An 11,647-nucleotide genomic window follows, 5' to 3' on the forward strand; every position below is an offset into this window, starting at 1 on the left:
CCCCGCCGGTGTCTGCGCGGGCGGCGCCGGGACCGCGGGGAGGGGAGAGGGCGGCGGCTGTGCTGCAGGACGTGCCGGGGCTTTTTTCCGTGCGCCTTTGGGCTCGGTGCCTTTGCGGGTGTGCGGCGGCGGGTCGGGCTCTGGCGGTACCAGCGGAGCCAGCGTCCAGGGCGGCGGTGACGTCCGCGTGCGTCTGCTGCCCCCTTGTGGCGGCGCCCGGCCCCGCAGCCGCCGCCCGGCGCTGACTGCTGACTGCCCCCCGCAGGCTTGGCAGAATCTCCGGGTCACCGAACAGCACTTTAACTTCTTGAGTGAAATCCCTCCCACTTTTCGGATCCTCTTTCTGCACCACTCACGGGACAGGTGAGGCCTTCTCTCTCCTGTTCTCGGGCTTGCTACCCAAGCTTCTGCCCGCTAAGGTCCCTGTGGACACAGCACGGGGGCTGCCAAGCCGAGGGACAGACAGGCCGGCGGGGGCTGCCCGCTGAGGGGAGCTGAGGGGCGACCGTCCCTCTGCCACGATGACCAGGCTGGCCCGTACGGCCCGGGGAGGGGAGAGGGCACGGTGCCACCTCCCGCCAGCACGTGGCCCTGGTCTGAAGTTCACTGCTTAAGTGGCGCAGAACCCGCTGGTCTGGGGAGAAGCTGGTGTCCCAGCCTCTGGCAGCACCGCACACAGACCCCCCAGCGGCCTGTTTTAACCCTGTGTCTGACTTGGCTGGGGCCCCGCAGGGAGGAGGCTCCTGTTCCCAGCAGGGTGGGTATGTGGCACAGAGTCGGCCTCGTTGGGGCTCCTCTGGGACCCCCGGAGCTGGGCTTTGACCCCACCCTACGTCCTGCCAACAGGACCCATCTGTACGGCGCTGCCTACGAGAAACCCAAGTTCATCCCTGCAGCCAAAGGCAAAGTGCTCCAGGTCGGGGGTGAGTTCTGCCGGAGCGCCACCCTCGGGGTGCGTGCAGGGGTGCGCCCACCGGCACCAAGGCCGAGCATGCGCATGCATTCGCACCCGTGGTCCCCTCAGCCCCGGGGGGCGTTCTGCGAAGCCACGTGTGGGGACAGCGGCTGCGTCTGTGTCTGCAGGCTCCTGCAAGGTGGCTCGGATGGCCGTGAGCCCAGCTGCCTTCTCCGCCCTGTTGGCCAGTGCCCAGCAGTTCCGGGAGCACGCCCAGGCCGAGGCACACAGTGAGGACACGGCCCTGAGCCCAGGCTCGGTGAGGCCCCGAGCCCGGTGCCAGGGCTGCTCCCACCCCACGGGGCAGGGTGGGGAGGCCTGGGTGAGGACCACGCCCCAGGCGCTGCTGGACCCCGGGTCAGGCTCCCCGACCAGGCACGGGGCCAATCCTTGAGCCAAGTCTGTTGCAGACGCCTCCGTGACGCCGGCAGAGGAGTCGGGGGTGGGGGGCTGCTGGCTGCTGAGCTGGGCCTGTCCTGGGGGGTCGCCTGCAGGGTCTCACCCCTCTTCCCCTTTGACGCCTCTGACTGCGGCTGTCTTTGGGGCGAGAAGGAGTCAGAAGGCGCGCCCCTGAGAGGGGAAGAACACGCTGTGCAGAGGCTCGCGGAGGTCGTGAAGCCCATGGAGGAGTATCTGAGGCCACTGTTCCCGCTGCTCAGCTGCCCCCCGGAAGCCAGGTACCCATCGAGGGCTGATTCCTGAGGAGCTCAGGGACAGGGTGCGGAGAGCGGACGCCGTCTGGATTGCCCGAGCCCTCGAGGTGCAGGGTCGTGTTGTCTCTCTGTCCCCACAGGTGCACCCAGGTGTGCACAGGTACAGGGAACCATGGGCATTGTGACACCCAGGGCTGGGGTGGGCGGGCTGGAGGGCGCGGCCTGCAAGCACTCCCTGAGTCCCAGGGCCAGTTGAGCGACTGGCTGTGGGCGTGTGAAAGTCAGAGCTGTTTCCTTCGTGGAAACTCGCATCTCTGAGGCCACAGCGCCGTAGGCTTGGTGGGCTTCTCTCTGCGCTGAATCGGACCGTTCGATTAAACCGGAGACGTGCACAGGCTCTTTGAGAACAGAAGCCCGGGCTCTGTCCTCCTGCCACCGGGAGGAAGTCTGGCCCTACTAGAAACCTCTTCTGGGGGCGTCCCCGCCGTACGGGCCCCTGCCGCCCTCTGAGCCGCTGGCCTGGGTGTGAGAAGGAGGGGAGAGCACGGTGAAGTGCCTGGCCCCTTGGGTCTGTGTTTGGTGGGAGAGAAGGTAGAGGGGTTGGGCAGGTGAACCTCCCTGATTGGCCAGCAGGTCAGAGCATCCTGAATCCTGTGTTGTCCTGCCTGTTGTCCCTGCACCCATCTCAGGAGACCGGTCCCCAACAGCGGGCCGGGAGAGTCTTATGGCCCTCACTGCCCTGGTGGGAACAGCCTGAGGAGATGCTGTCCCTGTTCTCAGTGATTTTCATGGAGTTTTTAAAACCTGAATCTCTGCCTTTGCCTTTCAGAGCACCGATTCCCACAGTTGTTGCGGATTTGGGAAAATGCAAGGGCAAAGACAAGGAGAGGAAAGAGTCCCCGCCGCAGGGTGAGCGGGGCCCCAGGTCCGCGTCTGTGGGATGGAGGCCGGCAGAGCCGCGCTCCCTGTGGCTGCAGCGGGGCCGCCGGGGGCAGCCTTCCCGGAAGGTTCGCGCCACCCCACCGCTGCCCACGCGACCGCAGATGCCCCTGCCCTGCCAGATGCCAGGGCAAAAACCACGGTGACGTCGCCGTCACCCTCCTGAGCACATCAGACGGCAGGAGGGCAGATGGGCCTCCCGGGTCAGCAGTCTGCTGCTTTCCTACGTGGAAGATGAAATGCTTTTGTTTTGCTCCCCGCCACCTGCCCCGTGGCTGAGCCACCCCAGTGCCCGAGGTCCCAGGCCGCGCTGAGTGTGTGCAGCTGCCAGGAACCCAGTGACCACTTGTGTGACCTGAGCTTCTGCCCTAAAAGTTCCCAGATGAAAACCTGCTGGATTTTAAGTAACTTGACTTTGCAAACACATCAATTCCGTTGACATGTCTGGTGGCCTCAGCCTTTGCACCAGTTTCCCGACGGCTGGAGAAGCCGTGGTGTCACGGGAGCGCCACTACCCTTCCTCGAATGGAGCTGTCCCCAGAGGCCGTGGCCCCTGCCTGGACAGCCCTTGGGGAGGGGGATTAGTGCAGACGTTCGTCCCTTGAAGGGGCTCCCTGGTGAGGCCGCGGAGCCTGGGCGGCCCTCAGAACCTCAGGGGACCTGACGTCCCCATGGCCTGGGCTCTGTCCAGGTCCTGGCTGTGACCCGGCCGCACCGTCAAAACCAGCATGTACCCCCAAGATGGCGCTGGTGTGCCTGCGAGCTGTGCCCAGCTCAGACTCCTTTCCGTGTCTCCTGCCGGGCGGGGGCTGCACAGCAGCCAGACGGCCTCAGTGGTGAGGGGCAGAGCTTGGCCCTCAGGTGTCTGCTGCTGCCTTGGTAGCCGCTGGCGTTCCCGCCCACAGCGCAGCCCGAGGTCGCAGACAACGTCATCCTGATCGCTGACAGGCCCCTTCTGGAGCTGCCATTAGAAGGTCTCTCTGTGCTCGATGAAGGGATGGTCTCCTCCGTGTCACGAGAGTTTTCTCTCCAGATGCTGTGGAACCGCCTGCATAGAAAAGAGACAGGTAAGAGCTACACTGATACTTGACTTTAAAATGCAAATATTTAAGTGACTTTCACGATAAGAGAATGTAACTCTTGTCAAAAAATAGTTATGAGATGTTATCATACTTCTCGAGGCCCTGGTTCATTCAGAGAACACCTACTATGTGCCGGTGCTCTGTTAGGTGCCAGACGTGCCCTGAACAGGAAATTTAACTTTGTTCTTGGCCTCACATACCTCTGTTTCAAAGGAGGGGACTGGTGGTAACCAACCAACTACACAGTTAATCATCAATCAGGTGGTGAGAGGCAATGAGGGAGAGGACAAGGGGGACCTGGCTTGGCCTGGGGGTGGCTGGGGACTCAGGCATGATCATGTTCTGTGACATGGATGTGCCTGGGGTGTGAAAGTTCTCCAGGATGTACACTGGTGCTGTGTGCAGTTTTCTGCATGCGTGTTGCACTATGATAAATATCAAATTACATTAAAAGTAGATAGATTGGACTTTTGTTTTCATCCCAGATGAGGTGACAGGGACCAAATTTGCCCTTCCAGCTGGAACAGCAAAAACTCAGCCAAAAATACATGAAACAGGGACTTCCTTGGCGGTCCAGTTGTTAAGGCTTCACCTTCCAATGCAGGGAGTGCAGGTTCGATCCCTGGTCGGGGAGCTAATATTGAATTGTAACAAATTCAATAAATACTTTAAAAATGGTCCACATCAATCAATCAGTCAATCAATAATTTGAAAAATATATGAAACAGAGGTTTTCAGATATTGGAGAACAGGCAGTGGGGGACAGCAATCCCCAAGAGAGAGAAACAAGCAGGTGAGCCCCAGCTTTCTGCCTGGAGAGAGTCTACAGGCTGTAGCACATGGTGGCGGGGGGACCAGGCAGAGCCTGACGGTCTCCCCGAGGTGAGGAGACGAGGGACTGGGCACCCAAGGCGGTCCTGGGAGGAGAGACCTGCAGAGGGTCCCCTTCAGTCTTCTGCTGAGAGCCGGTCAGTGCAGGCGTGTGTGGAGACTACAGCCAGAATGGAACATCTTATAATGCACAGGTATCAGGTACAGGAACCAGAGGGCATTGCCTGTCTGCACTAGGGAGACTGGCTTTAGTCCCACCAACAGAACTTAAAAATAGGCCTCAAGGGATCAAACTATTTCCAGGTAACTTAACTGCATCTCAAAATAAAGCTCAAGATGTATAGAGTTATTTTAAAAATCCAGGACCCAACAAGGAAAAATTCAAAATGTCTGACGTCCAATCAAAAATCACCTGGCATGCAAAGACCCGTGGTTAAGAGAAAAGCCAATCGAAAGCAGACCCAGAGGTGACACAGGTGATAGTTCCTGTAACTATAATCCACGTGTTCCAGGAGGTGGTAAGCAAAGACACGGAAGATGTAAAACGGACCAGAACTGAACTTCTGCTGAGGAGGGACATGCCCTGGGCAGCATTAATGCAACTCGACATGACAGGAGAAGAAACTAGTGAGCCTGAAGAAAGTAACAGCAGGAAAAAACCGGAAAAAAAACAAAAACAAGAACAAAAACAGAGCACCAAGTGAGCTGTTGGACAAAGTGAAGCTGCCGAACCTGCCTGTAACTGGAGTCTTTGCAGGGGGAACATTTGAGTTAATAATGGCCAATTTTTCCCAATTTTGATGAAAACTGTAATCCTGCAGACCCAAGAAGTTCAATGAATCCCAAACAAAAAATAAAACCATACGAGGGACCGTTGTAGTCGGAGATTAAAACCAGTGACAGGGTATTTTACAAGCAGCCAAAGAAAAAAGACACATCATGTATCCAGAAACAAATACAAGAGAGTTAGCAGGCTTCTCGGCTGAAACAATGCAAGCAGTGAAGAACGTCGTTAAATTATTAAAGAAAATATCTATCAATGCAGATATTTTTGAAACTAACTCTCAAAAACAATGGTGAAATACTTTTTCAGAAATAGGTGAGCTGAAGGAATTCTTCCCCAGCAGGCCTGCTTACCCCACAAGAAATGCTGCAGAGTGTTCTCCAGGCAGGAAAAAAAAAGGATGGGAACCTGTATCTGCACAAAGAAATAAACACCAGAAACTGGAATTAGGTGGGTCAATATTTAAAACTTTTTTCTTAAGTTAAAATCTCTTCAAAAGATTTTGACAGGGGCTTCCCTGGTGGCGCAGTGGTTGAGAGTCCGCCTGCCGATCAGGGGACGCAGGTTCGAGCCCTGGTCAGGAGGATCCCACATGCCGTGGAGCAACTGGGCCCGTGAGCCACAACTACTGAGTCTGCGCGTCTGGAGCCTGTGCTCCGCAAGAAGAGGCCGCGACAGCGAGAGGCCCGCGCACCGCGATGAAGAGTGGCCCCCGCTCGCCGCAACTAGAGAAAACGAAGCGCAGAAACGAAGACCCAACACAGCAAAAATAAATAAGCTAATTAAAAAAAAAGATTTTGACAGCTTGGAGTGAAAAATAATAGCAACGTGTCGTGGGGTTCTACAGCATTATGTAAATGTAACTTGTGGGGCAGCAAAGGCTGGTGGGGGGTGGAGAATGGAGGCTCGGGGTACTGGACCAGCACAGCCACTGAAAACAGAAACAAAGAGGTATAGCTAGTACACAACGAGGAAGTCGAAATGGAATCATAAAAAAAAATACGGTTAATCAGAAAAAGGCAGAAAAAAGAAGGGACATGGAACAAAGAACAGACAGGACAAATAGAAAACAAACAGCAAGATGGTGTGTTTCCACCCAACCACATCAGTAATCACAGTCTCCGTACAAGGTCAAAACACCCCAGTTAAAAGGTAAAGATCACCTTTGGGAATATGGAAACGCAAGGTCCAAAACATGCTTCTTTAAGGAAATCAGCTTAAATAAAAGGACGCTAATGGGCCAGATATAAAGGACGGGAGAGAGAACAGGCCTTGCGCCCCCAAGAGGCCACGGGCTGGGCTCACCAGGAGCTGCGGGCGGGGCCTCGGGCTCAAGCCCCGCCGCTCTGCACCCCCTGCTGCTGGCGAGCCCGGCCTTTCCACATTTTATGGGCCATTTGATGTCCTCACTTGGGAAAATCCGTCCTGGTCTTTGGCCAGTTTTCCTCTTGGGTTCTCTGCCTTTTGTTCGTGTAAAGTTTCTGATCATTTTATGAACTACAGATGTCCTCCCAGTCTGCAGCTGGTCTTTTCACTCCTTTACGTGGTACCTCTTGGTGAACAAAATATTTGAACATAGTCCAATGTATCCATCTTCTCTTAACAGCTGGTGCTTTTGGGGTCTTTTTAAAAAATATATTTTCTTACCTGAAGATCATGAAGGTTCTATGATGTCTTCTAAATGTGTCTCTTTTTTTGTCCTTCACGTCTTTACGTACCTTCCATCCGAAATCGGTTTTCCACACAGTGTGAGATAAGGGGCAGGTCTCTCTTTCCCACGTGAGTCCCCCGCTGTGCGCACCCCATTTACTGAAAGGGCCTTCCTGTCCCCGCCGCTCTGCGCCGCCAGCGTTGTCTGGAAGAGCAGAGCACCCCCTGGTGGGGTTATAGCAGAATAGCGGCCCCAAAGGCGCCCACGCCCTGACCCCGGGCCCAAGAAGAGGTGCCCTGATGTGACAAAGGGCCTCTGCAGATGTGATTCAGTGAAAGGTCCTGAGATGGGGACACCATCCTGATTGTCTGGGTGGCCCAGTGTCATCGCCAGGGTCCTGAAAAGAGGGAGGCGGGAGGGTGCGGAGGTCGCAGAAGGGGCTCGTGGCGCCTCTGGAGGCGGAAAAGGGAAACAGCCTCACTCACACCTGGATTTTAATCCAGTGGGACCACTTTCGACTCCTGCCTCCAGAGCTGTAAGGTAATAAATTGGTAGTGTTTTAAGCCCCAACATTTGTGGTAATTTGTTACAGCAGCAACCAAACCCCAATACAAACTCTCACCATAAAGTAACAAAAATACTGCATAAATGTGAGTGAAGTCTTTTCAATGCATTACGGAGTGGGGATAAAAAGAAGGATTCTGCAAGTCCCAGAGTGAAGTGTTCTCAGAGCCTTGAACCCTTCAGGCTGGAGGAATGCCCTTTGAGTGTTAAATATTCACGGCAAACCTTTAAGGATAATCACGAAAGAGCATAACTGGTGTATAAATTCCAAACCAATAAAGAGGGAAACTGAATAAGAAAAACAAGTGAACCAACCCCTCAGTCGAGTTACAAAGAGCCAGGGGTGGAGACGCACACACGGAGCAGGGAGGATGGAGAACCCACGGGCAAAAGGTGCTGTGGCCCATCCATTAGATCAGGAACCGAACAAGTGAGTGCACCACACCTGCTGACTAAAGACACAGTAAACAAGAGCGTGTCAGTAGGATGCCGGCCACGTGAGACTCTCCTGACCAGAAAGGAGGCACAAAAGCCAGAAAGCAGAAGAATGGAAAGAGAGGTGCCGGGCGGGCGAGCCACCAAAAGGCCCTCCATCTCACGGTCTGCCAGAGCCGACTTTACAGCCATGGGCGTCAGTAGGGCAGGGTCATCACACAGTGATAATGGTGAAGTTCGTGGGAGGCTCAAAGACCCTCAAATACGGGAAGCAGCAAGTAACAAGCACCTGGGGCGAGGCTGGTGGGCTACTCCCGCGATGGGGGAGATTCCCGCACGCCTCCACGACTGAAAGGTCAGACAAGCAGAAGGAGTACACACAGGGAGAACTGGGGCAACACACTTAACGGACTTGGCTTAATGGACACATGGGCCCTGTGTCTAAAAATTAGAGACTCACGTCCTTTTCAGGTACACATGAAACTATCACAGAAACTGGCTGAGGCCACATGTGATTAGGTTAGAGACCAATTCCCAAAAGACGGATTTTTAAAATTCCCATACATTTGGAAATTTTAAAACACTGACTTCTAAAAACTCATGGGACTCAGAAGAAGCAATCATAGAAATGCCAAAGACTGGCTGGATGTTACCACAGCAGAGTCTAGAAGGATCCTTTAGCTTTAAATGCTTAAAGGATCATGAACAGACCCCAACAAAATAGGAAGCAAAGACAAAAATTAGTTATTTGGGGAAAAATAACCTCATAAAATAGACACATTTGGGTGAGAATGATCCAGAAAAAAGCAGACAAGGCACAAATAAACAATATGAGAAATACAAGAGACACCAACTCTAAAGAGCATCAGAGAGTTAAGAGAATAAGAGAATATCATGAACAACTTTTTGACAGTATATTCAAAACTACTCGGAGACTCAAGAAGGAAAGAAAACCCGGAGGCCTCATAGCGAAGAAAGGGCGGCCAGTACGTTTACATTTCCCCACAAAAAATATTGCTTTTACCATTTTTCTGTTGAACTCTACCAAAATTTCAAGAAACCGTTCATGTCAGTCTATACATGTCTCCCCAGGTAGAAGAAAAAAAAAGCCATCCTTCTGCTGGCCAGTCCAGACCCTGACACCCAAACTTCTCAAGAGTAGCAAAGAAAGAAAGAAACATGTAACATTTCATCACCCAGAGTCTGACCTTAAAAACTTACAGGTATCACAGAGGAACAGATTAAAGGGAAATAGAACTTATAAACATCCAAGATGATGCAGGAAAAAAAGCATTTGATAAAATGCATGCATTCGGGACTTCCCCGGTGGCGCAGTGGTTGAGAGTCCGCCTGCCGATGCAGGGGACACGGGTTCCTGCCCCCGTGCGGGGAGAAAGGGAAATAGAACTTATAAACATCCAAGATGATGCAGGAAAAAAAGCATTTGATAAAATGCATGCATTCGGGACTTCCCCGGTGGCGCAGTGGTTGAGAGTCCGCCTGCCGATGCAGGGGACACGGGTTCGTGCCCCGGTCCGGGAAGATCCCACATGCTGCGGAGCAGCTGGGCCCGTGAGCCGTGGCCGCTGAGCCTGCGCGTCCGGAGCCTGTGCTCCGCCAACGGGAGAGGCCACAACAGTGAGAGGCCTGCGTACCGCAAAAAAAAAAAAAAAATGCATGCATCCGTAACAGAAATTCTTAGCAAACCAGGAGTTCTTCTCATCCTGGTGGAGAAAGCCATCCAAATCCAGGGCAAGCTGCTTCCCAGTGGTGCCCCCATAAAGCTGGGACATGGCAGAGAGGCCCACATCAGCGCTTACATCTCCGAGGCGGCCGGACAGGAATGAAGGAAACTGGCATTATTTTCGGTTACCTTCACCAGAACGGGAGCGCAGCGGGGGCAGGTGTAAATCCTCCTGCAAGAGGGAGAGGGGCCAGCAGGGCCCAGCCCTCTGCCACTGGGCCAGCTCAGCAGGCGCACCATTAGGTGCCCAGCGTGGTGTGTGATTGGGCAGCCGCATGGGCCCGGGAACCTCTGGCAGCCGTTCCTCTCTTGAGGTCTCCTGGCCCGGCCCTTTCCCAACCCTGTGAGCCTTTACCTTTGAGAGATTACTGCCATTTCAACTTTACAAAAATGGAAATCAACTGTTCACACCACTTCTTGTTTTTTTCATTGAGGTGAGATTCACGTAATATAAAATTAACCATTTTCAAGTGAACAATTTAGTGGCATTTAATGCATTCAAACATCGTGTACCACGGCCTCTGTCTAGTTCCAGGACATTACCACTTCTTGTTATTGTCTCAACAGAAGGGAATGTGAAAAAGGAGAGCAGAGGTAAAGATCACAGGAGAAGCATAGCAAAGAAAGGAGCAAAGGTAGGTGGTCGAGGACCTGCTGAGGCGGAGAGCCGGGCGGGGCCCGAGGTCTGGCCCTGCCCCCAGGACGCATCCCCAAGGACCCCTGCCTGTCTTTGCAGCGCATCGTGTCCCGGATCATCCCCCCCCACTGCATCGGGGTCGACGCGGACAACTTCAGATGTATCCTTTGCTGCTGCTTCTGCCCCAGACAGCGAGCGTGTGGTCCTGTTTCTCCTTAACCAAGGCCCAGTCGTTGTGGACCCCTACGAGGAGGCCCGAGGCCCAGGTGAGCCCTCACGCCCACGCACAAACCATACACCGACCACAGCACTCGGAGCATCGTGGACCGGGTGCCTCGGCCTCTGCTGCCACCCGGCCCTCCGTCACCTCCTGCTACACTGACGGTGGGCGGGAGGGGGACACTGGTGTGCTCCGAGACCCCGCCCTCACCGTCTGCAGCCAGTCAGGGCGACGGCTGTCTGACATGGGCCCGAGGCGGCGCCGTGCCCCACTCCGGGCCTGGGGCTGTGGCTGAGGGCTGCCTCTGTGGCTCCCAGACAGGATTCCTCAGCTCCTCTTTTTGCTGAGCTGGTGTTTTCATATCTCCACAAAGGAGGGAAGGAGTACTAAGATTTCCACTCCCCGGGGCCCCCGTCTGTGAGGGCCCGATGCCCAGGCCGCCCTGCCACGCCAAGGGCTGCCGAGGGCACCGGGACCACCCGTGCCCACACGCGCGGTTCTCCTAAGTTTTGTCACCATCCGATTCTGGCTGCAGAAATGCTGACTCCTGTCTCCGTGACCCGGGAAATTTTGGAAAGATTCCGAGACACGTTCACTGCGAGATGGGCGGGGCATCTGGGGAATAAGCAGTTTCCCAGGTTGGCATCTGGGTTCCTGGGACACCGTCCTGCGGTGCGCCAGCCCGAGGGGCCCTCCGCATGCGGCCCCTTCCCCCCTCCCCGTCCCACCGAGGCTCCCTCCTGCCCTGACCCCCACTTCTGTCCTGTCAGACCCTTCCCTCTGGTGCACGGAGGCGCCTAGATGCCCAGGTCCTGGATGCGGACGTGGGCCCCCGCGGTGTGTGCCCCCCTGCCCAAGGGCCGGCCCGTCCGTCGCGGGTGTGCGGGGCCCAACCTCCGGGCGGGGCCTCGCGGAGGGGGCGTGGCCCCCAGGAGGGAGGGGCGCGATGGAGGGGAGGGGCTCTGTCGGGGCGGGGCCCAGGAGGGGCGGGGCCATCTGGGCAGGGACCTGGGCTCTTTGGCCGGACGGAAGACCCTCTGCGGCTTTTCAGAGTAACTGCCCCGGGGGCAGAGGGTGTGGAGCCGAACGCGGGGACAGTCTGCTCCGGATCGCGTCCTTAGCCCCCCCCCCCCCCCCCCCCCCCCCCCCCCC

The 11,647-nt window shown here is 55.5% G+C and overlaps 1 protein-coding gene across 1 annotated transcript in view; it reads left to right on the plus strand.

Annotated features, from left to right (window-relative positions):
- CFAP46 (cilia and flagella associated protein 46) overlaps positions 1–11,647 on the plus strand; it is a 94,217-nt gene that overhangs the window by 77,166 nt on the left and 5,404 nt on the right. Inside the window, exons 45-54 of the mRNA XM_007452012.1 lie at positions 266–363; positions 847–923; positions 1,084–1,214; positions 1,508–1,632; positions 2,438–2,526; positions 3,453–3,614; positions 10,206–10,273; positions 10,375–10,435; positions 10,506–10,541; positions 11,031–11,133. Coding sequence (XP_007452074.1) covers positions 266–363; positions 847–923; positions 1,084–1,214; positions 1,508–1,632; positions 2,438–2,526; positions 3,453–3,614; positions 10,206–10,273; positions 10,375–10,435; positions 10,506–10,541; positions 11,031–11,133 — 950 coding nt within the window. The remainder of the gene's footprint in view (positions 1–265; positions 364–846; positions 924–1,083; positions 1,215–1,507; positions 1,633–2,437; positions 2,527–3,452; positions 3,615–10,205; positions 10,274–10,374; positions 10,436–10,505; positions 10,542–11,030; positions 11,134–11,647) is intronic.

This window comes from Lipotes vexillifer, unplaced genomic scaffold (genome assembly GCF_000442215.2).
Source record: "Lipotes vexillifer unplaced genomic scaffold, Lipotes_vexillifer_v1.1 scaffold1117, whole genome shotgun sequence".
NCBI lineage: Eukaryota > Metazoa > Chordata > Mammalia > Artiodactyla > Lipotidae > Lipotes > Lipotes vexillifer.